At 38.3% G+C, this 25,492-nt stretch overlaps 1 protein-coding gene across 8 annotated transcripts in view; it reads right to left on the bottom strand.

Moving 5' to 3' along the window:
* Positions 1 to 25,492, bottom strand: part of RGS7 (regulator of G protein signaling 7) — a 263,160-nt gene that overhangs the window by 82,802 nt on the left and 154,866 nt on the right. For 6 of the 8 annotated variants that reach the window (XM_059835876.1, XM_059835868.1, XM_059835869.1 and 3 more), the window contains one exon: positions 6,184 to 6,290. The exons of the other annotated variants lie outside the window; for them this stretch is intronic. In XM_059835876.1, the coding sequence (XP_059691859.1) occupies positions 6,184 to 6,290 (107 nt within the window). The remainder of the gene's footprint in view (positions 1 to 6,183; positions 6,291 to 25,492) is intronic. 8 annotated transcript variants of the gene reach the window in all.

Genomic DNA, 25,492 nt, shown 5'->3' with positions numbered 1-25,492 from the left:
GAACCTTTGACTCCAAAAACCTGATTTTCCTACAAACGGAGTCTGTTTACTTTGTCCCTTAGATGTTACAGACCTCAAATAGTTTAATCACATAACACGTGACTATAATGTATTGGCTGAGTTTACATCTTTCCACTTCTGTTTCAAAAGTCTCCATGCAATTTCACAGTCCAGATATTTAATAATCCCTAAGAATAATTTGCTAGAGAGGTTATCCGTGAAGACTGGGGGAAGATTTGCCTTGTTCAACAAGGAAAGATTAGGAAGTAAGAAGAGTCTGATAAGAAGATCCCTGGTCTCACAGAATGAGGTCAGGAATGAGAATAGGAGGTGTGTACAAAGGAGAAAGTTGCCTGCTCTCATCTGATCTATTAAAAAACTCCCACAGCAATGCAAGGAGGCTTTGCCCACATAAATGACCTTCTCTATACCTGAACTATGCAAACAAAGCTTGGTTTAACTATTTGTTACAACTCACATATCCCGAGGACACTGTAGAAGAACTATAACATCCTTTGCAATATCACATATTCCTATAGCACAAACATTATACAATCTATGTGCCTTGTTTCATAATCTGGAAACCCTAGATAAGTGAAGATTTTCCCCAGGAGAGTTATGGACGTGGTGTAATGTGTTGTACCTGAACACTACCATTTTCAAAGAAAAGATTATAAAATATCAAGGGTTTTTTGTGAAATAAAGAAAACCTGAAGGAATTATCATACTTAAGAATTTTACTTTTCCTCAGAATGAAATGTGAAGCAGTTCATCAAGAACAAGTATTAAACAGGGAACAGTTGTCATTTTGCCATGACATCCCACTTATAGCCGGAAGGAAGGTGGGTGGTAGAATGGTTCGGGGAAAGTCAAGTACTGTTTATCAGCCCAGGCAGAAATAATGCTGCCAGTTTTTATCAGTACACTTTTAAGGCACTTTGTTTAATTGTATCTGTAATTTGAATAAGCAGCCAGTACAAGTCAGCAACTAGAGAAATAAGGCTTTCCTAGCACTGCACGTGCGATCGTAGAGCCATTTAAGCATTCAGAACAAAACAGGCTGTTACAAGGATCGTTATGCTATTGATGGAAAACTGGTTTTGCACATACAAACGCTTACTGGTTCTCTCGCATTATAGACTAACATTAGGTAAACCTAACCACAGAAATCTATAATCCTCCTGTTATTAAAGTCCTGTGAAACAAAATCCTGTAATATAGCACATATTTCGCACTAAACAAATTGGCAACAGTGGCTGCTATGCATTGTGAGCAATCCTGTGATAAAACATATAGATCTGCTTTGGCCCTAACATAAAATTAATCAATAATAATATCTGAGCTAATGAAACAGCCACTTGTAAAAATCAGTGTTGCCCATCAGCTTTTATAAAACATGATTAATTTCTATGCATTAAACTGTATTACTGAGGAGGGAAATCATTAAGCATCTTTCAGCTACCCCTTGTTGATGGTAATAAGAAAAGAATTGTTGTTTCTGAAGCTGCTCCACTCCATGAAATCTTTTAAAATCTAATTACTGGGATGGGGGAGGAATATTCAAATCACTCATAAACCTTCCTTTGCATATTACTGCTATTCTTCTCACAGGCACCAGGGAGTCTTTATAAACAGCAAAAATCAAGTCTTTGCTAAAAAATAATTATACACAATCTCAAATACCTTGCATGATGGATGGCAGAATTCATGGGCATTCAGTTTTACGTTCACTGCAGCTGACTCAAATGATCTCTTGGTAAAGGAAATGGGTAAGACCGCTGGTCTAGCACTGTCAAGCCCGTAGAGAAAGGATGCTGGCAAGTAGTGCTCCACGGTTAGCTCAGAATTATTAAAGAGGTTGAGGAAGTTGGAAACAACAAAGATTTTGGCTCTGTGACTCCTCTTTTCTAACCTGGAAAGGGGATGAGCATGTAAAGCAGTGGGGGGGAAAGTGTGTCTGAGTAGGGAGTTAAAAAAGAAAAAAGGGCACTGATAGGGCAGTCAGAAAGACACATGGATTTAAATCATTTTTCCCTGTTTGAAACCTAAACAGAACCTGTATATACTGAGCCTGAGCTGGAGAGACAATGAATTAGTCCTTGCACCTGCAGTTGCCAAAGAAAATCTGCCAAATGCTGGATAAGATAACCTGCTCCTTTTTTATTTCTAAAATCTGGCTTCCAATAAAATCCTTCCCTCAAGGCACAGTAGATGATCCAGCGAGGCTGTGGAGAGTGGCTGGAGAGCTGTGATGTTCAGCCACAGCCTCAGTATGCAGAATGGCCAGAGGCTGGCCAGGTCTGAGCCAAGAAGTAGCTAGCAAAGCAGGGCTGACTTAAAGAGATGCGGGAAGTAATGTAATTCCACCTGAGACACAAGGATCCACAACACTTCACGCTCTACACTACTCTGCAGCAAAGATATTCCAAGATCCTTACAGAGATCGCTATATATTTTTATCCCTAATTTAGGCACAGGAAAACAAGGCCAGAGAGGTCAAATGTGTTTGTCAGGAAAAGTGTTCCCAGTGGTAGAACAGGAGAAGACATCACAGGTGAAATCTTCATCTTGCCAAAATCCATCAGTTTTGCTGCTATCTTCTCCAAACTCATGCTTTCATAAGAAACTGTTCCCATTTTCACACTATTTCTCAGCTATTTATGCCTTCCGTCTTAAAAAGTTACAAAACAACAGCAGAACCTAAACTTCATCTCTGAAAGTTCATTTACGTTAAATCACGAATTAATGTCATCAAAAAATGGAAGTGTGATTATCGCTAGCCTCAACTATCCTAGGAGTTTCTTTTAAGACAAAAGATATTAGGAAACATTTTTCACTGGGAACATTGAGACACTTAGTATGCATGTCCAACTTGTAGAAGAAGTCAACATATCTTCCCCTGGGAGACTATTATAGAAGTTTACCAGCTGAGAGGGCAAGTCAGGCATTCCTCACCAGGACGGACATATTATCACTTATGTGGACACGGATGAAAAGTCTCAGTGAGTTATCCCCGGCCCCAAGAAGATCTGCTCTCTAAGGTGCACCTTGCTTTTCTTCTTTGGGTCCCTCATACCTATTTGCTCTCAGGTAGAGGAGGGTGGTTAGCAGGTATTTAGCTCCTTCTTTGGTCCCAGGCTTAAGTTACCGGGGAAAGGCAATGCAGCTGTTCAGGATGGTTCAGAAAGTATCACTATCCCTGAATTTTCTGCTTTGCCTTTTTAAGACTAATAAGAAACTTCCTCTCTGAGTAAGGCAATTAATATTTAGATCCATCCCCTTTGAATTCAATTGTTATCACAGAAAGTAACCTAATTACACCTGAGTAGGTCAAAGAATGATCCGGAATGATTTTATTTCTAAGGCCACATTATTTTAAAAAAAAGATATAAGTACTATTTTACAGCCCTCCTGACTGCAAGAGTAATAACTGAAAAAGTATAATTTTGCCTGTAAAAGGGCATTTGTACAAATGAAGCACAATCTTCACTGCTTTTAGCTATTTCTATACAACAGAAAGTTGTTTAAGACAAACTGGAAGTCATTTTACTGTCAGGAGGGAATGCGTCACCCTTTGGAAAACAAAAAATGAAGTGCATGGAGAACATTATTGTAGTGAGCCTGTTTTTTGTAGGTCAGGTCTTTGTATTGCAGACAGAGATTTCTCTGCAGGGATGGCTTCTGAACTTTTCAGTGCTGGCAGGTGCACAGCTTTCTCTTTCTATTAAAATATCCAGAAATTTGTGAAACCTGTCCAATACTCAGGGGGTCCTACTTCCAAAGCACCTGAACAACTATTCTAGTGCGAAATTCACACATCTGCATTCAAACTTTCCTCCCCATTAAGTAGTCTTCATCTTCCAACTTAACAGCTTCAGTAACAGATTTTATATTAGCCTTATTTTGGTGGGGAATGTGGAACCGTAATGTCATAAGTTTTGCTGTTACAACTCCAGTTAACAGTATGACACCACTATGAGTTTTTTCTCATGCTATACATTAACAGCTAAAATTGTATTGTTTTAACATTGTTAGCATAGGAATAGCAATGCAAAAGGTACCACAGAGCAGCAAACAACCAAAATACTGCAGATATATACTGAGCAATACTCAAGGCAATTATCTTATTTCATATGCATATGTCAAATAGGTGCCAAATCCTTAACTTATGTAAACAACTGATATAATTTTACAATCTAACCCTCACCGAAGCTTCATGTCCAAACATGTAGGCTGTAGACCTCTCTGAGGAAAGCCCATAGCAGGGTAGCTACAGTACTCTCAGTTGCTCACAGTGCAGCTAATTCTAATCTATACTTCCCTTCAGTCAAATTATCACGCTAGCAGAGGTGCTCGTTTCCCATATTTGAGACATCAGACCAGCAGCTGTGCAGAATTAAATGACCTGTACTCATATGAATAAGTCCCAGTCTCTGCAAAATGAAGTCCTCAGATATTTTGTCCTTCTGGCCGTTGCTTATGCAGAGACAAGCCAAGAACTGAAGCCTCAACCACTCCATGATTTCTTTCCACTTTTCACTTACCTCATAACCACATCAGTGCCTTTCCCTCAGCAGTAAGCCCCTTCACCCATGTGCCATCCCTCTCTTCTTTATACTAAACACTGAGGAGGATGAAGCACCATGAGAAGGAAACCTTTTCCTTCAGATCCTCTCTCCAGGATCAAAGGTAACTGTAGTTCTGGGGGAGGAGGCTTGGAGTGACTGCTCTTTGTATTACCCATACGCACATGTAATTTACTGTCCTGCTGAAGGACAGGTTTTTTGCACTGTATGACCCACAGGCTATACATATGAAAATATGATAATATTGTATGCGTGTATGCAATAATCATTCTCTTTCTTGACAGACTGTGCTGTACGTATTTAATTACAAGATTTTGGTTTAGACCAAATATTATGCACCTTTCTCTTTCTGTCCATAGAACTCAAGCCAAAATATTGATGAAAGTATTGTACAGCAATTAATCTAATACAATGTTTGAGACTACGACTGGTCTCCAATGTCTCACAGTTTTCTTCTGCATTTTAAAGACCACAATCTCAGTTTTATTTTATTCTTGATGGTTTCTTATTTAAATGATGTTTAAGACAAAGCTTAGACTTAAATATCTTGAAGACAATAGATTTTGTTCTACCAGATATTGTTTTTCTGTAAGTATTTCACACAGTTAGAACTAAGAGAGCAGGATTACCAGACTATGGTATTCATATCATCAATTTCATAGTGATAATCATCGTATCATTTCAAAGCAACAAATATCTAGGGAAGATCTTGGAGCAGCTGTTGGTGATACCTACCAGGAAGACCACTGAATAGGAACAGCAATGCAGAACACAACCACTATTGTCAAAGGTGGCACATGGCAAACAAAGTTAATTCCTTCTTTAGAATACAAAATCACATACTGTGCAATCATATTTGTTTCAAGTCAGTGGTGGTATTGCTCTGCAAACTTTTAGGCTACTATTCATTATTAGAAAAGCAACACTCCTGCTCTCCAAGCCCTTAGTTTGAAATCTAATATAATAAAATACAACTATGTTGGTATCTAAATAATATATGTGTAGGTATAGGTATACATACACATACATATACATCCTTCCATCTTGTTCTGAAGCATCTGCATGTTTGTTGTATGCAATGGGACTGACCGATCAATGTAGAAATGTGTCTGCACTTGTTTGAAGAATACACACTACTTCAGTACTACTCTGTAACCAATAAGGAAGCCCTCAGATAAGAAAGAATATAAATATTACCCTCCATTTTTTATCAGATTTCTGCTATAGGCTTAATAAGTAAAATACCTCCCCCTTTCCAAATTAAGACTATGTTAGGAATAAGAGTCAATAAGGTAATTTCATTTCCTTTACTATATTTCCAAAATACTAGATTAATTTATTTCATGAGAGAAACTTCCACACTTAGCATTATCACACTTTTTCCAGGGATCAAAATGGTGACTATCATCTTAACACTTTCCTGACTTAATTTCTAAATAAAACCTTTCTACCATTTTTTTAGTTTAAGGGCAATTGCCACCATTTACTAGGTTACATAAGAGACAAAGTATGGTTAAAATTTGCTATGAAACTTTGTGTAAAGCCTTTAATATGAGCCTGCATTTGTGCAAGTCAAGAACATATTGAAAAAACTTACCTGGAATCGATAAAAGGTGCCATCATCCTTTAGTGTTAGAACATGGTCTGAGATTGGAAAGAAATAGCCATGTGCTGCCATCAGTGTTCCCAAATGTAGAGCTTCCACTGTTTGAAGAACAAAAGAAAGATAAATTTAAAAAAATATAGAACTTCTTTTCAGCAGTTTAGTTTTCTTGTTTAGATTCACCTTATCTCCTGTAGATAAAACTTGACTCTCACTCAAAGTCCTGCCACCATGAAAGCACTGTCTTTTTCTATGTAATATAGTGATGCAACCAAAAAAACCCCTTTACTCTCCTTAACAAATGGCTATTAGATGTCCCATTTGTAGCTGCAGTTCCACTACTTACATCAGCATTAGCAGGTAGCTACTGCAATGTTCGCTCACTTGTTTTGAAGCTGAAAACAGCTATCAATTTTACCCTGATGTTGCAGCCTGCTCTTCCTCTTCAGAACGGTTTCAGATTACATGATGTTAAAATAGTTGATTCCAATTGCATGCTTTCTTCCTCACTAGCTTTATCAGAACTACGGTAAAGGATAGCGATTTCCTTAAAAGTTTCTCATTACTGGGAAAATAACAAAGGATCATAGAATCACAGAACGGTTGAGGTTGGAAGGGACCTCTGGAGGTCATCCGATCCAACCCCCCTGCTCAAGCAGGGCCACCTAGAGCAGGCTGCCCAGGACCATCTCCAGATGCCTTTTGAATATCTCCAAGGAGGGAGACTCCACAATCTCTCTGGGCAACCTGTGCCAGTGCTCAGTCACCCTCACAGTGAAAAAGTGTTTCCCAATGTTCAGAGGGAACCTCCTGTGTTTCAGTTTGTGCCCAACGACTCTGGTCCTGTCACTGGGCACCACTGAAAAGAGCCTGGCTCCGTCTTCTTTACACTCTCCCACCAGGTATTTATACACATAGATGATCTTCCACCTCAGCCTTCTCTTCTCCAGACTGAACAGCATCTTTTCTCACAGAAGAGATGCTCCAGGCCCTTAACCATCTTTGTGGCCCTCCGTTGGACCCTCTCCAGTGTGTGCATGTCTCTCTTGTAGTGAGCAGTCCAGAACTGGACACACAGAGGACGAATGAACAAAACCATAATATGTAACAGTCGGGTTTATATGTGCTCTTGTATTTTCAGTGAATCACTGTCCAGTACCAGTCTCTGAAGCCTCTCACTCAGTATTGTCATTATTTGGCTGACAAGAACATAATATTGTAGGAAGAGAACAGCATTAGTTAGAGTCATGCTCTTGTTGCAGTATCTAAGTCCTACTATCTTTTTACCATATTTCTTTACCAACCTTGTAACAAATCCAGTAGATATCCCTAAAACAGCTGCACAGCAATTTCTGCTGTAACATTAAAAATTTCCTGGCACAACCTGTTAATATCAGTCCACAACCAATGAAGCATCCTAATTTTAAAAGATGAGCCCTGGAAAAGAGTGCAAGGGTTTCCGAGATGCATGACAAAGCCACCAGTTACAGGAGCTGCTGCTAGAGAGGGCAACACTGCTGCAGGACAACATCAGGGATGAGAAAAGGAAAAAAGAACAATAAAAAGGCCATATTGCACACCTAGGGAGTAAGGGAAAGTTGGGAAAGGGGCAGAAGAAAAAGACAAAGAGAAGAAAGACAGGAACAGAGAGATCTGCCTAAAAAATGAGGGATATTTGATCTAAAATATGAATTCAGCATGAATCCAGAAAGTGTGCAGAATCAGTAAGGATGAATATTTGCACCATGGAAAACACGTTACACCACCACAACATACACAGATTCATATTCATCCTCTAAAAAGAGCTCATTTGTTCCAATTGCCTGTAATGTGGCTTTCATCAATGGCAAGCATAAATGTTGCAGCACGGATCTGTCTTGTCCTCCTTCTTTGAAATGTCACTGTTGCATCTGACCAGCAGACACAGCATCATCATGCAGAAAGAAATGCGAGTCCTGATATCTGTGTTCTTGCTAACAAACACGGAAAGAGGGATTCACTTATGCTTTGCCCATTATTATTTTGGATATGAGAAGGAAACACAGACTCATTTACTTACCCGTACTTCATCAGCATCCCAGAAAATTCACTCTTTCACCCTTTTGCTCACCTGGAGACATTCATTGGTATAGGAGATACAGGAGGTGGAGTGGGATATTTTTAAGCTAACCCAAAGCCAGCAAGCATGTGAAAGGAGCAAGAAAGGGGATCTGGCCAGTACTTAACTGAAAGCACATCACCCTACCAGTGTTTATTTGATAACCAATAAATCTTGTGATCTCTATGTTTAGCAAACAGGTTCCTGCCCCTCCAGCAGAGCCATTATCTAAGAAAATCCAACACACCCTCTCCAGCAGTGAGCTCTCTGGCCTGCTATAAAATGCCACAATCCTGTTAACAAGCCTTCTCCCAGTCGCAAGCCTACAAGAAGTCTCTCTCACAGAAGGCAGGAAGTTGCTTCGCTCCTTGTCTTGAGATGTCTGCAAATCCCCATCTGAACTTTATCCTAATTAATATAAGTCCATATATTGTTGTTATTCATTTATTTCAAACCACTAAATTCTATTAAACCTTGAATCAGAAATTTTGAGTCAACACTTTCTGTAGCGAGTCAGTTGCTGAGGTTCTTTTCATTTTGGTTCACTTCATCTACCTTTTAATTTTATTAAGCTTTTCTTTGTTCTTCACACTGAAACTTATTGTCAATCCCAAAAACTTGATTTTTGCGAGTATTATGTATCTTTGTGGAATGAGATAAAAACAAAGGAAGAAATGTGCTGACATTTTTTAGAAAAAGGATTTCTTAGATAAGGGTGACAGGGCTTGCCAGGGAGCTCTGATACCGACGAGAGAGCATGCTCTTCAGATTTAGCAGAAACTAAATAGGCTCCAGATTTGTTTCATGCTCTTCCTGGATTCTGAATTGTAATATTTTTCAAGAGTACAAGGAGCTCACATTATTCCCCTTTATCCAGCAATCTTTAGACCACATCTGGACTACTATGTCCAGTTGGGAATAACATGTCCACTCCAATACAGGAAAGACATCAACAAACTTGAGTGAGTACAGTGGAGTGTCACCAAGATGGTTGGCACTGGAGAACACACCCTGTAAGGAGAGGCTGGGGGAGCTGGGCTTGCTCAGACTGAAAAAGAGAAGGTTTTGGGGGTGCCTAGCAGCAACCTTCCAAGGCCTAAAAGGAGGTTACCAAATAAGGGAGCCAAGATCTTTCTGGAGTTGCATGGCAATTAAAATAATAATTAAAAAAAAATAGTCAATGGTAATAAATGAAACTAGGGATGGTTCTGACTTCAGCCAAGCAGCAGCAGAGGCTGCCCAGAGAGGCTGTGCAGTCTGCATCCTTGGAGGGTTTCAAGACCTGAAGGGATGAAGTCCTGGGCAACATGTTTGACCTTACAGCTGACCCTGCCTTGAGCAAGGGGTTAGACTAGAGTCCTCCTGAGGTCCCTCTCAACCTGAATTATATTACAACTCTGTGACTCTAGGTGGGTCAAGCAGAAGTGGAACAAGGAGCAGAAAAAAGGGATGGAGACAATTGGAGAAGAAATTATTTGAAAGCTCCTGCCAGAGCAGCCTATAATCCTGGCAAGGTTGCTTAACAGTAGGAGTTAAGAGCTTATATTTCTCTCACTGACCACTCAGTCATATACGCAATTATATAGTCACTACTAGTTCTTTATGCAAAAAATAGAAAGAGTGACCCAGACTTCTCCAGAAGCCAATTAAGGTTATTTAAGATCTGAATCATTCCCAATAGGTGCCTGTATCTCTTCTTCAGTTATGTATGGAGACTACAGTGGTTTTACTCTCACCTCAGGCAATCTCATTCAGCTAGGATGAATCTACACTAACTCAGTATTAAGGTATCTCTCTGTCCCTTTAGCCATTAAGAGTTAATAGGGACATACAAACTTGTCACATCTCTTCTTTATTCCTTGAGCCAATAGACAATTAATTTTCATTTTTTATGGCTATCAATCCAGCAACTTATTCCAGCACTGCATAAATATAAATGCACAAATATACCTTTTTAATATCAGCCTAAGATCCACTGTAGCTCATGCTTGGGAATGTGAGCAGTATCTGCTTTATTAAAAGAAAAAAAAAGAAAAGGAAAAAAACCACGCATGGTGTAAGAATAAATCCATTCACTTGAAAGTCTAAAATCTTCTCCATTGGTATCATCTAACAATGGGGCAACTGCATAACCAAAGCATTATCAATAATCTTTGCACAGAGATTGAATAACCTATAAATCAAATACAGCTCAAACAGGTGAACAACATCCACAAAATTGTAACCCTGCCTTACACCAGACTGGTAGGGGACTAATGCTGCTGCTCTCTGCACAGCAGCAGTAGAACTTCTGCACAGAAAGAAAAACTCAGCTCTCAGGAGGCTTCTAATCTCCAAGCAAGAAGTTGTCCAGTGTATTACAGACACAACAAAGGCAACGCTTTGATATACATCTCAGTTTGCTAAAATCAGGCTGAAAAATACTGTTAAGAAGCCATCAAAGTAGAACAGTAGGATTTAGGAAACAAGACCATGTGCTTGAAAAGAAAAATGCAGCCAGCAGCAAACTAGTTCTACATGCCTAAATAAATGCCTAGAAGTTCAATTCAGGCAGCTTCTGCATCTCCCAGCTATTCCTGCATGACAAGTTAGGGGATTTTCACTTAAAGAAGCACGTTTCATCTGGAAGAATGGCAGATGGAGATTAGGAACATCAAAAACTTCTATGAAGTGCATTAGTTAAGAAGAAAAAAGAAGCCTGAAAAAATACTTTCAAATATAAAGGTTCCTAGGTAGAAAGAGTAATGTTTATATGTATTCAGAATACAAAGCAAAAAAATACTGTTTTTTTAGATGGCAAGTGTACACAGATGCACACAGGAATGTGGTATCTACACAACTATTATTTCCCAGTCTTCAGCCACTCTGTGTAAAAATATGCAATGTAAACTGCATCCTCAGTTACACCCAGATAGCCTCACTGAGAAGGCATAACTCAAATTGCAGCCAACTGCTATACAATGAATAAAAACTGCAGCCAGAGACATCACGCAAAAAATCTGAGGGAGACAAAGCTCATGGAGGTGTAACTGGTAGAACAGAGTAAACTTCAGCTTCCTCTGTTCTTGACTGCTTGTCTTGGAGACATCAATTATCTGAACTGAGGTTCCAGGTATACTTCCTAGCATTAGATACTGCTGAAAAGTGGAACGGCATATGCAAGAAACAAATTTACCCAAATCACTGTTTTAATTTTTCATAGCTAAAAAAGGACAGTGTTGCAAGTTATAACAGCTAATGGAAAAGAAACACCTCAGGTGAAAGACAGAAATATGTCTTTATGCGCCTGTTGCATTTCAACAGGATAGGAAATATTTTATATAAATTCAAAATGTTGCTGTGCGTGTAGTTTTGATTCTTAATGTGTATGCTATTGCTGGGCTAAAAGATCAGAAAAAGCTTAAAATTTCATGGCTCGCTCTGCTGTTGAACTTTATTTAGCTGAGTGGGTGAAGTGAACAACACATGTACATAGATTGATTAGCAATCATTTTTGTGAGAAGTAATATTGCCCAGCCATCTGCTGTGCCATTACAAGGAGAGTGATCTTGATGGATTAAACGCTAGTCACTTTTAATATACTTTGTTATACAAGAGAGTCAGACATTTTCAATGCTTTGGGACAATGCAAAGCTGATGAAATCTAAAAATGAAAAATATACCCTGGCTGTTGAGTTTTCACTTTATTTTCTTTTTAAACATAGTGCCGTTTTCTCCTTACTGTAATAACTATTGTAAGGATTCATGATAGTTTGTTCATCTTAAATTGCAGGGTATGGTAGTATCTGTGGAACAAGCTGTTTCTTATGATAACATCCACAGGAGGGGATTAAAAAGGATGGATGTTCCTTGTTTTTCTTTGGAATAAACATGTTTCTGTGCTTTCAAACCCCTTAAAGGTTATGTTTTCAGTGATTAGTGTGGATTCCACTTTTCCTTATGCATCTCAGGGCTTCAGGTGATGTGGTCTCTATATTTATGTTTACTCTGGAGTCCATAAAACACTTTATAGTATCATACCATTATAGTTACAGTCTTACAACATCTAAAGTGGCTTGCAGTAATCTCTGAGGGACTGAGGAAAGGAAAATAGGGTGTTTCCCAGTTCTGCTCCACTTTAAAACAGCATTCTTCAGAGTCTGTTTTATGTTCTTTTGTACAGCTCAGTCCTGGAGAAAGATTTCCTGCAAGGAACGTGGCTTTGGGCATTTTGTGTCCTTAAGATTGCTGTATCATGTAAGTGACTGAAAAACCTAAACTTGCAAGTTTTTCATATACTTTTTGAGACAAAAATGTCAAACAAATGAAAACCTCCCTTTCCATCAGACAATAAAGTGTTTGTTATTCTGGGTGATTTGTCTAATCTAAAATCCATCACAGTACTGAAGTGCATTGTTAAGCCACATGGCTGCCTGGAAAAAGAATTAATGAGTCAGAACTTCACAAGCACACTTTCATTTTAAGTGTCGAATACCAAGACATTATCACTTACTCTCACCTCACTCCTGCTGTCATTTCATTGCCAGTGTGAACACAAGCTGCAAAGGATTAACTTTTAAGTTAACGGCATAAAATACAACCTGCTTCTCAAGCTCACACAAAGCGTAGGAGAGACTCCCTCTCTGGGCCTGACTGTGGCATTTAAAGAAGGGAAAATAAAACAACTCGAAAAGCTCTTGAACACCCACGTCACTATAAACCTCTCTCTTTTGTACCATCTGAAGGATCAAATTTGCAAAGGGAGCAGCATTCCGTGAGAGTCATTTCAGGGAGGGCAAAAGAGTCAGTGAAGGAAGAGGCACTATTTACCCAAACACAGTTAAAATGAGATTCATGCTTGATTCCAAGATACCCATCACAAACCAAGTTATTTGTCACCACAGCAGCTTACCTAAATAGTTAGGATTTTGCTTATGCTGTGTGCTAGACAGTGGCTGCTGATGCCATCAGCAGGCCAGAGGCATCGGTAGGAACATCGCTTAGCATGGAAGTGGGAAAACCTATCAGAGATGTGCCATGAATCTTCATTGGCCCAAGGAATGGTACCGTCCACCCTTACAGTCTGAGCTCATCTATAGCATAGGGCGTCACTTATACACATATCCCAAGTCTAGAGCCAATGATGTATACCTGAAATAATGACTACGTTCACAAAAACATCCAGCAAACCTGGGACAGACTACCAGTCTTGCCTTATGTGCACACAGGATGTGGGCGAATTGGGACTGACCTGAACGTCTGACATAACCCTGGAAAGATTTTATCCAGACAAGATCAACAGAAGTCAGGCTGGATATTAGGAAAAATTTCTTTACTGAGAGAGTGGTGAGACACTGGAACAGGCTGCCCAGGGAAGTGGTGGAGTCACCCTCACTGGAAGCGTTCAAGGAACGCGTGGACGAGGCATTGTGGGACATGGTTTAGTGGGCATGGTGGTGTTGGGTTGATGGTTGGACTTGATGATATTACAGGTCTTTTCCAACCATAGTGATTCTGTGATTCTATGAAGTCATGCCACCATGAAAGACTGAATGAAAGGGGAAGCTGACCTACAGTTTCTTGAAAGAAAAAAAAAAAACCAAAGCAAAAGACCTTTCTTCACTCACAGGAGAATTAAAAAGAGAAAAAGAAGAAAAAAGGAAGAAAGAAAGGACTTATCAAATGGGAGAAAAAAAGAAGTTAGTCCTTGAAAGAGAAGTTGCAACTCACTGCCAGCAATACACAAACCCTCCTCTTGAAAACTTTTCAAGTATTGTCTGTTAAATTTTTTATGTGATTGTTTCTCACTGGATTTCAGCTGATTCACACAGTAACTGTTGCTACCTCCTACTAAAGCTTGGCTTTCATTCTCTTAATAAAATTGTCTCTTGAAAGGCAGACCCCTGAGATCTCAAAATGTAATGACTTGAGGTGAGCACCATAGCTTTTGTGTTGACAAAAAAAAAAAAAAAGAGTTGCAGCTTGAGGTCTCATGAGGCAGACAAATGGGGAGTGAGGTGCTGGTATTGAGCAGTGCTATAATTTCACCTCTGAAATATTTGTTTGGTGTGTTTGTTTGGCATACTGGAAACATGCAGCTACATAGGGTGGAAGAAATCCATCCAAGCTGCAAGCACTGGGTAGACTTAACTACCAGGAAAAAAAGAACGTGGCACAATTTGGTCACTAGATAACTAGTTCGTTCAGCACGCGGTGATGAAAAGCGGACTGAATGTGTTTAAAATTGCCTTTAGTTTCCCTGTCATCTCTCTCCTCAATTTTTTAAAGTACCTACCAATATCACACCAGCAATCAGGCCTTCCAATTGTGGAATTTAGCTCTGCACCCACAAAGCCAAGTCAGCATTTATAAAACATTTCTTATAATTTCACTATTACTACTCTTGAATTTTTCTATTTGCAATTTTGCAGAAATCACAGAATTTTTGCTATTTTATTATGGATATCTCATCTCTTTAAATTGAAATGATAGAAGGGTGAAATCCAGACTCCTTTGAAGTATGGGTTTCCTGTTTTTCCCACTGGCACTTCCTCTGAAACTGCAACTTATTAGTTTGAGCTTTGATTCCCATGCTTCTTCAGGGCAAAATACAGAAAATCAAAACCTGTGTGTCTTGTCTTCCCTAATGACAGTCTGAACTTGTCTTCATAAGACGTTTCCTAACACTTCGCTCGTATGAAACTCTGTGCTAATATATAAAGTCATATGTGCACCCTTTTGAGCAAACCTGCTAAAGACAAAATAAAAAACATACTTACAAAAAAACCCATTACTGCAAATATGATACTTTTAAAAATTCTCTCAGATGAAATCTTGTTCCACAATTTCAAGCATCCATAGAAGACCCAAAATATTGGACATAGACTACTTCTACTCAGTAGTAGAATTATTATGCTGTTATTTCAGGTTTTCTTATATACTGCTTGCCAACTGCTGCTAGTACACCAGATCTCCCTACTTTCTTCTCCTCCAGTGGCTGGGTATGCAGATGTGTGATCAAATTGCTTGGCTGCAAACATTCGGTGGGGAACTATGTGATACATTCTCCACAGCACATGACACCCAAGAATTTGTGCAAGCGAGTGTCAGCCAGGAAATGTAATTTTACATCATGGTTCCCTCAGACATGGTGCCCCATACAACAGCATGCTTCCCTGGTCTCAGTACAGTGTCACTGCTTCTCCCTTTCTCTGTCACACTCAAGGCAAGGCACAGCCACCGGCCAACTCCCCTCTCGGTCAGCTGTGTTTGGACATCACAGGCACAGGAGCTGTTACAACAGCACACTCCAAGCATATGATCAACAGGCACTGCCACAGCCAGGTATATATCTGGGATGGGGTTTCAAAGGAGGAGACGCATGTTCAAGGCTTGGCAGATCCAGGGCATGTGAAAAACTGGTGTGGTTGATGCACCATTTGGATTTGTGGCCAGCAAATAGCAAGAGTGGGCACAGGCTTTTTCAGCGCACAAAGTATTTGTTCCTGAAGGAATACAGAAGATAATATTGTTGAATCAGAGGGATGTCAGCTAACGTGGAGTTTTTGAAGTTGGGTGAGGGTAAGCAATAGGTAGCACTAAACTCTTGCTATGATTACTGCTGGTTAAGATGAATCATGACACTTTTTTAGTCTCTAAGTCTGTTTTGATATCAATTGCTACTACATCAACCATTAATTTTGTATCAGTCATGCATTGCTATCATAATCACAGAACACCCACTTATGACCAGGCAGTTCAGATAATACAAAGAACATGCAGCAGCAACAGCAGCTAGAAAAATAGCTGCCTCTTTCACTGCACTCAATACAGTAAAGAAGAATACAATCTTCTTTGTAACAATTTTCATACCTCCAGCAAACTGAGAGCATAAAATGCTGAAGATAATGTATTTCTTTCAATGGAAAGAATGCTGTGCTTTTAAAGTCCAGCAGGAGTTAAGAAGCTTTATAAGTAAATCGGTGTCATTGAGACACACATCAGGGAAAAATACCATCAAGGCTCAGGCAAGGTAACTACAAAGAGTGGAGGTAGCTTTCCAGAGAGTAACATAGGAATGCGATTCCCCATGGGATCAGATACAGTTATCTGGGATGCATATATACAAAACCCCAGGCAGTTATTACAAACAGGATCACTTTTAGAGAGTGCTCTTCATCCATTATTTATAATTCATTTCTTTGACTGGCAAGTAAATATATTTCACTGTCCACATCAAAATGAAGGATGAGAGAGTAAACTGTCCAGATGTTGCCAAACTCCATTTTATGCCATCACATGTTCCTACTCTCATAACCACCACCACCCCCCACTCCAGTGCGCACTTCTTCCTGTTGCACAGGACTTACACAGGTTATTGTAGAGAACTGTCAGTTCAACTCTGCTATCAAAAATACAGAAATACTGACAGATACTAACTAGCAAAAATAGCTCAATGAAAACCCTTTCATAAGGGCTTTTTTTTTTCCACAAAAAGAGAAGAGGTCTCAGCGAATGACCTATTTCTTCTCTAGTGGCAGAATCTAAATGTAGAAGGAAGAGATAGCACTGATGACAACAGCAGCAGCAAAAAATATCAAAGGCTTTAAAATAAATTGATAAAATGAACAAAAGCATCTAGCTGGGTCAACATAATGGTCACTCTGTGTTTTAAGGCAAGTCAAATACTAAATTGCTGAACTGTTAGCCATAGTGTGCAATTTATCATTTAAATCACCCTCAGTGCTAAAGGAAAACAAGCTGGAAAATCTGTCTTCAGGTTTTAGAAAGACATCCAGGGGAAATCGGGGAAAAAAAGATGAATACAACAGATGCCCATAAAGACAACATGATAGGACCTACAATAATAAAGGGTACAATGAATGGAAATAAAGATAAATGTGACAGAAAAGGAAGATTCAGCACACCTTTTGTTGGTGGATGCAATGCCTCACAACTCTGTGAGTGTTCCTATGTGGAATTAGTGAACGCACAAGGTCATGAAAATCTGGTTAACATATTATCTTGGATTTCCAGGGGGCTCTTGGCATGATTCCCCCAAACGTTTTCTAAACGAATGAAAGAGATCTGGGATAGAAAGTAATGGAAAAAGCAATAGGTAGAAAGATGGGAATAAAGGTCAGGCACAGTAGATCAGTTGTCACACCAAAGGGGGGTAAACACTGCAGCTGTGTTTAGTAGGTCCTGAACTGTTCTCTATCATCCTAAATTATCTACAGAAGGGTGTGACTGATGATATAACAAAATTTTCTCCTATGGTGCAAGTCTCTTCCTAAGCATTTGTGACTGACCACTGCCAGAAACATCTCATGGTCCAGATGGTCTGACTACAGCTCTGTCTGTCTTATGTTCTTACTGACGTTGCTGTACCAAATACACTTAATTTCTAGTATTTTGCAGTATGCATTGGATATAAACTAATTTGCATTGCTACCTATGTTTTTTCTTGCTGTGCAGAAGTTATTTGCTTGCTAATTAAAAAAAACCCAAACAAACAACTAACCACTATTATGCTTAAATGCCCTTGGTGTGCAGAGTCTCTTTTAATATTAAATTTGAAATTGCAGTATATTTATTGGTTAATTGCTCTTCCTGGGCATAGTTTTGGCAGGTCAGAATATCTTTTAAAGGTACCATGCAGAAACTTAAACAGACCTTTTCACTCCTAATTTATTCTCAGTCATCCATCATTACTATGGTAAAAGTTATTGCGGATAGTTGAATTACCTCTGATTTATTTCTTGTAGGCATAAGTTTTCATCTGCTTCAGATAGTTCAGAGCAAATATTTGCAAAAGTTCAGTAACATGAACTTTAAACCCCTGGGAATTTACAGTTGAAACTCTCTAGATAGTTGTCTGTACATTTAACTTTATTACGCTGTTATAGTGGTGGTCACTATTACTAAAATTCATGTCAGGTTTAGCTGTAAAACTGTAAATCCCCATCCCTAATTTCCTCAAACCAGCCTACTTGAAAATATCCTCAAGTTAGGTGACAAATATATGAAGCTACCTCAAGAAAGAACAGTTTCCACTTACGTTATAAAGAAAAAAACAACCAATTGTTATTTCTCTGAAATACTTTAACCAAAACATTTAAACTTACTTTATCCCACAGTTACTATGATATGGTAGTTGCCTGTTATATTTCTGGTTTTTTATTTCATGCTAGTGATTATATTTGAAGCTGTAAATAATTCCACAATTTCAAGATGCAAATATTCCACATTTATAGTTCCTCGTAACCTTTCTAACAAGCTTTAAAGCTATTAAAAGGTTAAGTTTTCCAGTTTCTCTAAGGTATTACCTCAAAGTAGACAGTAATTAAGCAAACTTTCAAAAGTGTAATTACCTGTTATAATTTCTGCATGCCTAACTGAGCTGAATAGTCTTTTTATGTTTTTTTTTTTAATTAATTTGAGCTTCACCTTTAGTGAGAACAGTAATTTTTTAGCACCTACAAATATTAGACTCTATTGCCACTAGATATTTTGTACTTCGTGGATCCAAGTGTTCCGAAGCCAAATGAGGTCTTGCAGCTACAAAACCACAGTAGACAATGCTCTTGTCACCTATCCTGCCACACAAACAGTGAAAATCCTGAAAATTTGTGAAATTTGAGTAGGTGACTGAATGCAACCAGTGACATTAGAAGGAGAAACATTAGAGGGAGAACATCTGAATGGAGAAGAATATGTGAATTAGATCCAACCAGCAACCATAAGCAAATGAGAAACAGAGGATATTCTATGCAGTAAAATTGGGGAATGAACCATGGAGATGGAGATGGAGATGGAGAGGAGAGAATATTGAAAAATGAGAGCACGTCTAGGAAATATTAATCTGTCCAAGATGAAACAGCAAGCAATGCCCTTTGCATAGCAAACCAGAGCACCCAGCAGTTCAATTAATCTTCAGGCGTCACTATGCTCCTGTGTAAACAGCAGTATTTCTCTACACGTGCTATGGGAAAACTGAAAACCCTCTTAAGAACCATTAGTAACAAAATCAAAAGAAGGCCTTACATTAACCTTCCAGTCATCAAATACTACATACAACATGTAAATATCAAAACATTTTTGGTTACTTGATTATAAATAGTTGTAGCAGCTGTTGGCAAGATGAAATAGGATTTCAACTACTTTTATTCAATTAAGTTGTCCAGATTTAAAATCTCACTTCCACCTACTTGCACTTTCCACTACTATATAACACAGTTCTCTGGGAAACAAGGAAGCAGAAAGCTAATGAAGTCTCTAGACAATTATTTAGCTGCCTTTAATTAATTATGCCAGTATGAATTGGGAATTAGTAAATGTTCTTCATCTTAAACCTCCAAAACTTGGTATGATCCCAAAGATTCAGAAGGAGGCTGTCAAACAGTAAGACAAGCATAAAAATTCCTAGTAACTTTAGTAAAAAGGAGATCAAATTTTTTTTAGAAAAGTCATTATAATTTAATTTATGCAATTAACTAATGAACTTTATTTCTAGAAGTTATCAGAGTTCTCCCTAAGAGAGCATACCTTTTCTATGATTCTTCAGTTGTACTTTTGTCCTTAGCTAAGTAAATTAATATATTTTTTAGTGTTATTAACAAAGACAGTATGATAATAGCCTCTGACCATACTGAATAATCAAAAAGTGTCAGCTACTAGCGTGGAGAGTTTCAATGCCAGCAGAAAAGATGGGGAACAGATAACATTTTTTAATCAGCAGGATTTGGTATCCAAAGCCAGTTATTTTGAAAATCTGATGCATCAGTAGGAAGTTAATATTGGCCTTACATACATTCGCCTTACACTGAGATACTGGTTCCATTTTCCAAGCGGTAGCATCAAGGAAAAGAGATTGGTACAAGACCTGGAAGGAGATACCCAGTTTAGGAACACCAGTTCCTTAGAAGAACAACATGGAGAATTTTCAGTGAAAACTAAGGAACAAAAATTGCTCAATTTGGGATTTGATTCTAAAAACTGATTATAAAGCTTTCCAGACTTTATAAATCATTGGGGAGAAGCCAGCATCAGTTTTGAATAGCTCATCTTATATATAGCTTTATGATAAAGCTGTGTACTTCAAGGTAACTTCTTGGGTAAAGATTTCAATTGTGTCATTTAGATTTCTTATAGCCTAATTTCGTCTGTGACAGAAAGGATGAAATACATTCCTTCAATTGGTGCAACAGAGCATCTGAAGTTCTTTCCAATGAAATTACTTGAAATTAATGCTTACCAATTTTTCAGCTTCTTTTATCTGGAAATAGTAATAGTTTTAGCATTAACTTTTTGTCTGAATAGGCTTCTTTAGACTTATTTTTCTACTCAGTATTGTGTATTCTATTCAGTCTTTCTTTCTTACTCTTCACTCAATAAGATTCTATAAGACCTCAGTGAAACAAAGTCCATACTGCCTACTGAATTCTAAAGAAAATGCTGATCGTTGGTTTGTTTCAATTTTTAAAATCTAACTTGGTATCAGACACTTTTTATAAACCAGCTTTTGGATTTTAGCCTGAGATATAGCTTAAAGGCCATGTTACACCTAATCCTATTTTAAAAGGCATCAAGTTAAATCTTGTTTCTTTTGGAGTTAATGAGAAAACCTCCAGCCTTCTGCAGGGTTGGAATTTCACCTTTAATGATTAAAACAAAGGAGGAAGGAGTGGATGTCATGTGAAGGTATTACACTTACCACTGAAAAGAATTCTGAGTAGAATTTGGAGACTTTAATATTAAAGGCATGAATTATTTCTTATTGACTATAAATAGCTTTGAAGACATCACCATGGAATCAGGGCTAATATTAAGAAAAATGAAATTTAAAAACTCAGTTGAAGGTTTGTGTTTAACCAAAAGTAAGCGAACACCAACAGATTTCTGTTTATATAGGAAATGCATATGACACACAAGTTGTAGTCGAATCATAGAATGGTTTGGGTTGGAAGGGACCTTAAAGATCATCTAGTTCCAACCCTGATGCCATGGGCAAGGATACCTTCCACTAGATCAGGTTGCTCAAAGCCTAGTTAGAACCAAAAGAGATCTATTTTGATTTAGTATGCTATTGACAGTAGCAAACAGGTTAGTCACAAAAAGAGTGTTACAGAACACGTATATTTTTTCATACTAATAGCAGTAATATCATTTTATTCTTACTGTTATACAGCAAATTATGCTAGAAGGCAGCAGATTACATACTAGTGAACTTTACCCATTACTACAGTATGGACATTCATTTATAAATTAAACAGATACAATTCATTAGTACTTTATAGGTAATACAAAAGTTTATAAAATTACTTTAATGATAAATAGGATTAGGTATCTAGACTAGACCCATTTTGTACCTGGCTAATATAACCTATTATTTTGATAAACATCTTAAGATAATATCTGTCACTGTTTATTAAGAGGTTTCTAAAGGGATTTTCAGAGTTTACGATGTTGTATTATACATAAATCCTGCTACCTACAAGCACGGTGTATTAATTACTAGGATGAAGAAACATGAACTATTTTATATAGTATCTTGTAAAATAATGCCACCTTAAGGAACCAGGGAGGAGGAATTTTTAGATTTGCTTAGTATGATGAAGCAGGTTGTGACAGTTTGACCTATCTGTCCTTGTAAAGGAAGTTATTTGTTGCTGACACTATGGACTCTTTGCATCTCTACCAGTCACAAACTCCATTTCTCTTCTGCAAGTGTGAAAAACTGTTTTTAACCAGTTGCCACACTACTAAACATATCAGAAGAAATGACTGCTCCTTGAAAGGAAATTGGAAGCAAGCACTGATGTAGCCTGCCACATATCTGCAAGCAAGAGAATAGACTGGCCAGCCTAGGAACATGTTAATCACCTTCAAGAGTGACTACATGGAAATACTGTTTGGCTGCTCAAAGAGTATCAGCACATATGTAGAGTGGAAGCTCACTCCGGGTTGGCCCTGCTGCTCTCTGGGCTCTTGGGAAACACTCCTAAGACATGCAGTCTACACAGGGTAACAGATTATACCAAACTGCAAAAAGCTTCAGTGGAAAAACGTGAAATCCATTAAATCTGATTTATCCTGTCACAATTGAATTACAGGCAATACACCTCTGTTCACCATTTCCAAAATCTATCTAAAGGCTTTGAGCAAATAAAATAACCTCTGCATGTGAACATTTACCATTGCAGTCCTGAAACCTCAGCAGTGGCTAGAAGCCCACCGATTGCCACACACAGGTAAGCGTCACCCATGCTACACATAACTAAAGGAAAACTGACCCACACATTTTTATTTTGCTTGAGTATCACAACATTAATACTACTGGTACTAAAGCAGTGTCTGTAAATTTTGACATTTTCTATTCCCAAGTAGTATTTGAGTTTTACTTTCTTTCTGTTCATCTGAAATTAAAGTCATTATTCCATTTAAATGTTACAGGACCTGACAAGCTCAGATCAAATTCACCCAGTAGAAGAAAGTTAGAAAGTTGTTTACACTAGACTTGACAAAGGCTCATGAGGTTTGCCTCATTGAACAAAATGTGCCCAAGTTTCTGTTAGACATATAAAAAAAGTATCTTGGTGTTCCTAGTATGAGGGTTATGGTATGTGTGCTGGCAGTGTAAATTACTTTTATCAGCTTTTTTTTTTTTTTAGTTAAGCTGATAAATGGGATGTATTCTCCTCTTGCTGTATTTCCACAAGTTTTGATTAATACAAAGACTGCAAACATAAGCATGACCTTTCCATTCCCTTTTTTCTTCCTTTTCATTAGAGGCTCTTTTCTCCTTTAGCAAACTCTGGAAGAACCTCCCCCTTCGCTTGCAGCTGTCTGGTGCTGTCTCCCAAATGGCAATCGTGTAGAACATCTCATCTGGCTCCTGCTCTTTGCCGCTACCTTACTGCATATGCATGGGGAAAGGGGCAGAAATAACTGAGAGCTGACCAGTTTTTCAAGTATACTTTCACAAACTCAAATAAAAACCCTAATATTTTTCCTCTAACTCTTTAGAGCAAGTACTGTGTATTATCAAGGTCATTATTAATATAGCAGCTGCTGGAGAGAGATTTTATACAAAGCAAAGGAGGGAAAGGTGGAAGAAACACAAACAAATGCTGTGCTACTGAGTGCTCCCTTTTTATAGCACTGGATCAGTGACCACAGCTTACACAGTTGCTGGTAGGCATCTAGTTACAAATTAGCTGTATCAGTTAACTGAAAAGACTATTAATGGCAAGAACTGAAGTTGAAAAATCACAGGAGGGTGTCTATTTCAAGGTATGGTCTTGTTTTATAACTTACAAAGTTTGATTTAGTCATACATATTTGATTTTAGTGTAATTCTTGATGCCCAAAAGCAGTAGCAAACTCCTTCAACAGACTGCCAAAAAGAGCTGGACCAAAGCATTCTGAATGCAAAGGCTGCGCATTCTGGAGCTGGCTGCAGTACTGTGGCTCTGCTAGAGTAACCACCCAAGAATAAAGTGCCTTCAGCCAAATTCAATTGGCTTTGCAGATACGAGTAAATTAAATAAGCAACAGACAGGAGTAAAGGTACTGGTAAAGGAAGAAGGGGATAATGGCTTAACATACTGTCAACACTTAAAGGCTCTTTCTGAGCCACATAGATAGAAAATCTTCGTGGGCTAACTCAAGGATGAAATGCGTGTTTGTGAATAACACACATTTCATTATGAAAATACTTGAAAAATTACACTGGCTTCTCTCCTTAAAGAGACAACAGCGTGATTTACCATTAGCATGTTGGAACACTAGGGAATAGAGAAATCAAGTGTCTGCCCAAAGGGCATCAAAGAAATCAGTGCAAGAACCAAGTACAGAATTAGTCTCTTGGAAATTTCAGCTGACACCTTTAAATCAGCTCATTTACCCTTTTTGTTCTATTTTTTCCCCTAATGATTAAAAGGACTTCAGTCTCTAGTGTGGTCAGTCTGATACATTGCACAGCACTAATTATCACTTTAAAAAAGAAAAACACAATGTAGAAAAACAGAGTAGATTTTCCACATTAAGAGTAATTGGCACCATCAGTGAAGAGTCAGCACTTACCCTGTTACGGTCAATTCAACAAACACATGTCTAAGTGCCAAACCACAAGCCCTTACAATTCAGTGAACTCAGTTAATTGCTTCTTTTCGGGTAGAGATCAGGCTTATTTTTAGGACTGAATTAAACTTCCACATTAAAAATAACTTAAATAATTTCTGTTCCTCAAAATTTTACAGATGAGTTGTAGGCTGAAACACAAACATTTTTTAAGTACATATTGAAAAGCAAACAACACAATAGCAACTGTACATTGCGCACAGCTATTCTGGGCACAAGCTCTACTCTGCTCCACTGAAATAACTTCAAATCTGGTATAATTTAGCAGAATCCACCCATCATCTCCAATTTACTTTCTTGATCGAGATTTACTGCAGCAAGCCAAAATCTTTAAAATCTTCCACAGAAAATTATTTTCCATTTATGAAAAATGTGCAGGTTTTCTTTGACTGGCAATTTATACTTGTAACTATCTTTTACTTGAAATTGCTGTTTCCAGATAATAGCTTTACATTTACTAACACAGTGAAAGCAAATGTTGCTGCCAGACCTTCTGTTGCCTTTTGCTCTCCCACTATCCATAAAGCAGCCTTCTTCATTCCCACTTAAATGGTATTGGAGATGTATTCCCTATGCAAAACAAAGGAAAAAAATTGCACTACAAAATGTGAGGCTCTCTTCACAAGGAGCCACACAGAGAGGACAAGGGGCAATGGGTACAAGTTGCACGGGGAGAGGTTTCATCTTGATATAAGAAAGAAATTTTTTACAGTGAGAACAATCAACTACTGGAACAATCTCCCCAGGGATGTGGTGGAGTCCCCATCACTGGAGGTGGACAGGGTGCTAGGTAATCTCACCCAGGCTCCCTTTCCCAGGAAAGGTTGGACCAGATGATTTTTCGAGATCCCTTCCAACCTGGGCTGTTCTATGATTCTGTGAATCTAACTGTCTACTTACCCCTTAACTCACAATTTGCATGCCTTGCTCGCATAAGTGGTTCACAGCACTGGTAGATGAGATGTGCAAATAGCCCTTAAATTTTTCTGAACACAGTAGAATATACTCTTAAAATATGTGAACCAAGGTCTACTTTATGTTGCTCTCACAGCTATGTTGCTGATATCAGAATTAGACAGAGAT

Source organism: Gavia stellata, chromosome 2 (assembly GCF_030936135.1).
Source record: "Gavia stellata isolate bGavSte3 chromosome 2, bGavSte3.hap2, whole genome shotgun sequence".
Taxonomy (NCBI): domain Eukaryota; kingdom Metazoa; phylum Chordata; class Aves; order Gaviiformes; family Gaviidae; genus Gavia; species Gavia stellata.
The sequence above is the reverse complement of the archived record's forward strand: the minus strand, read 5'-3'. Positions and strand labels throughout refer to the sequence as shown.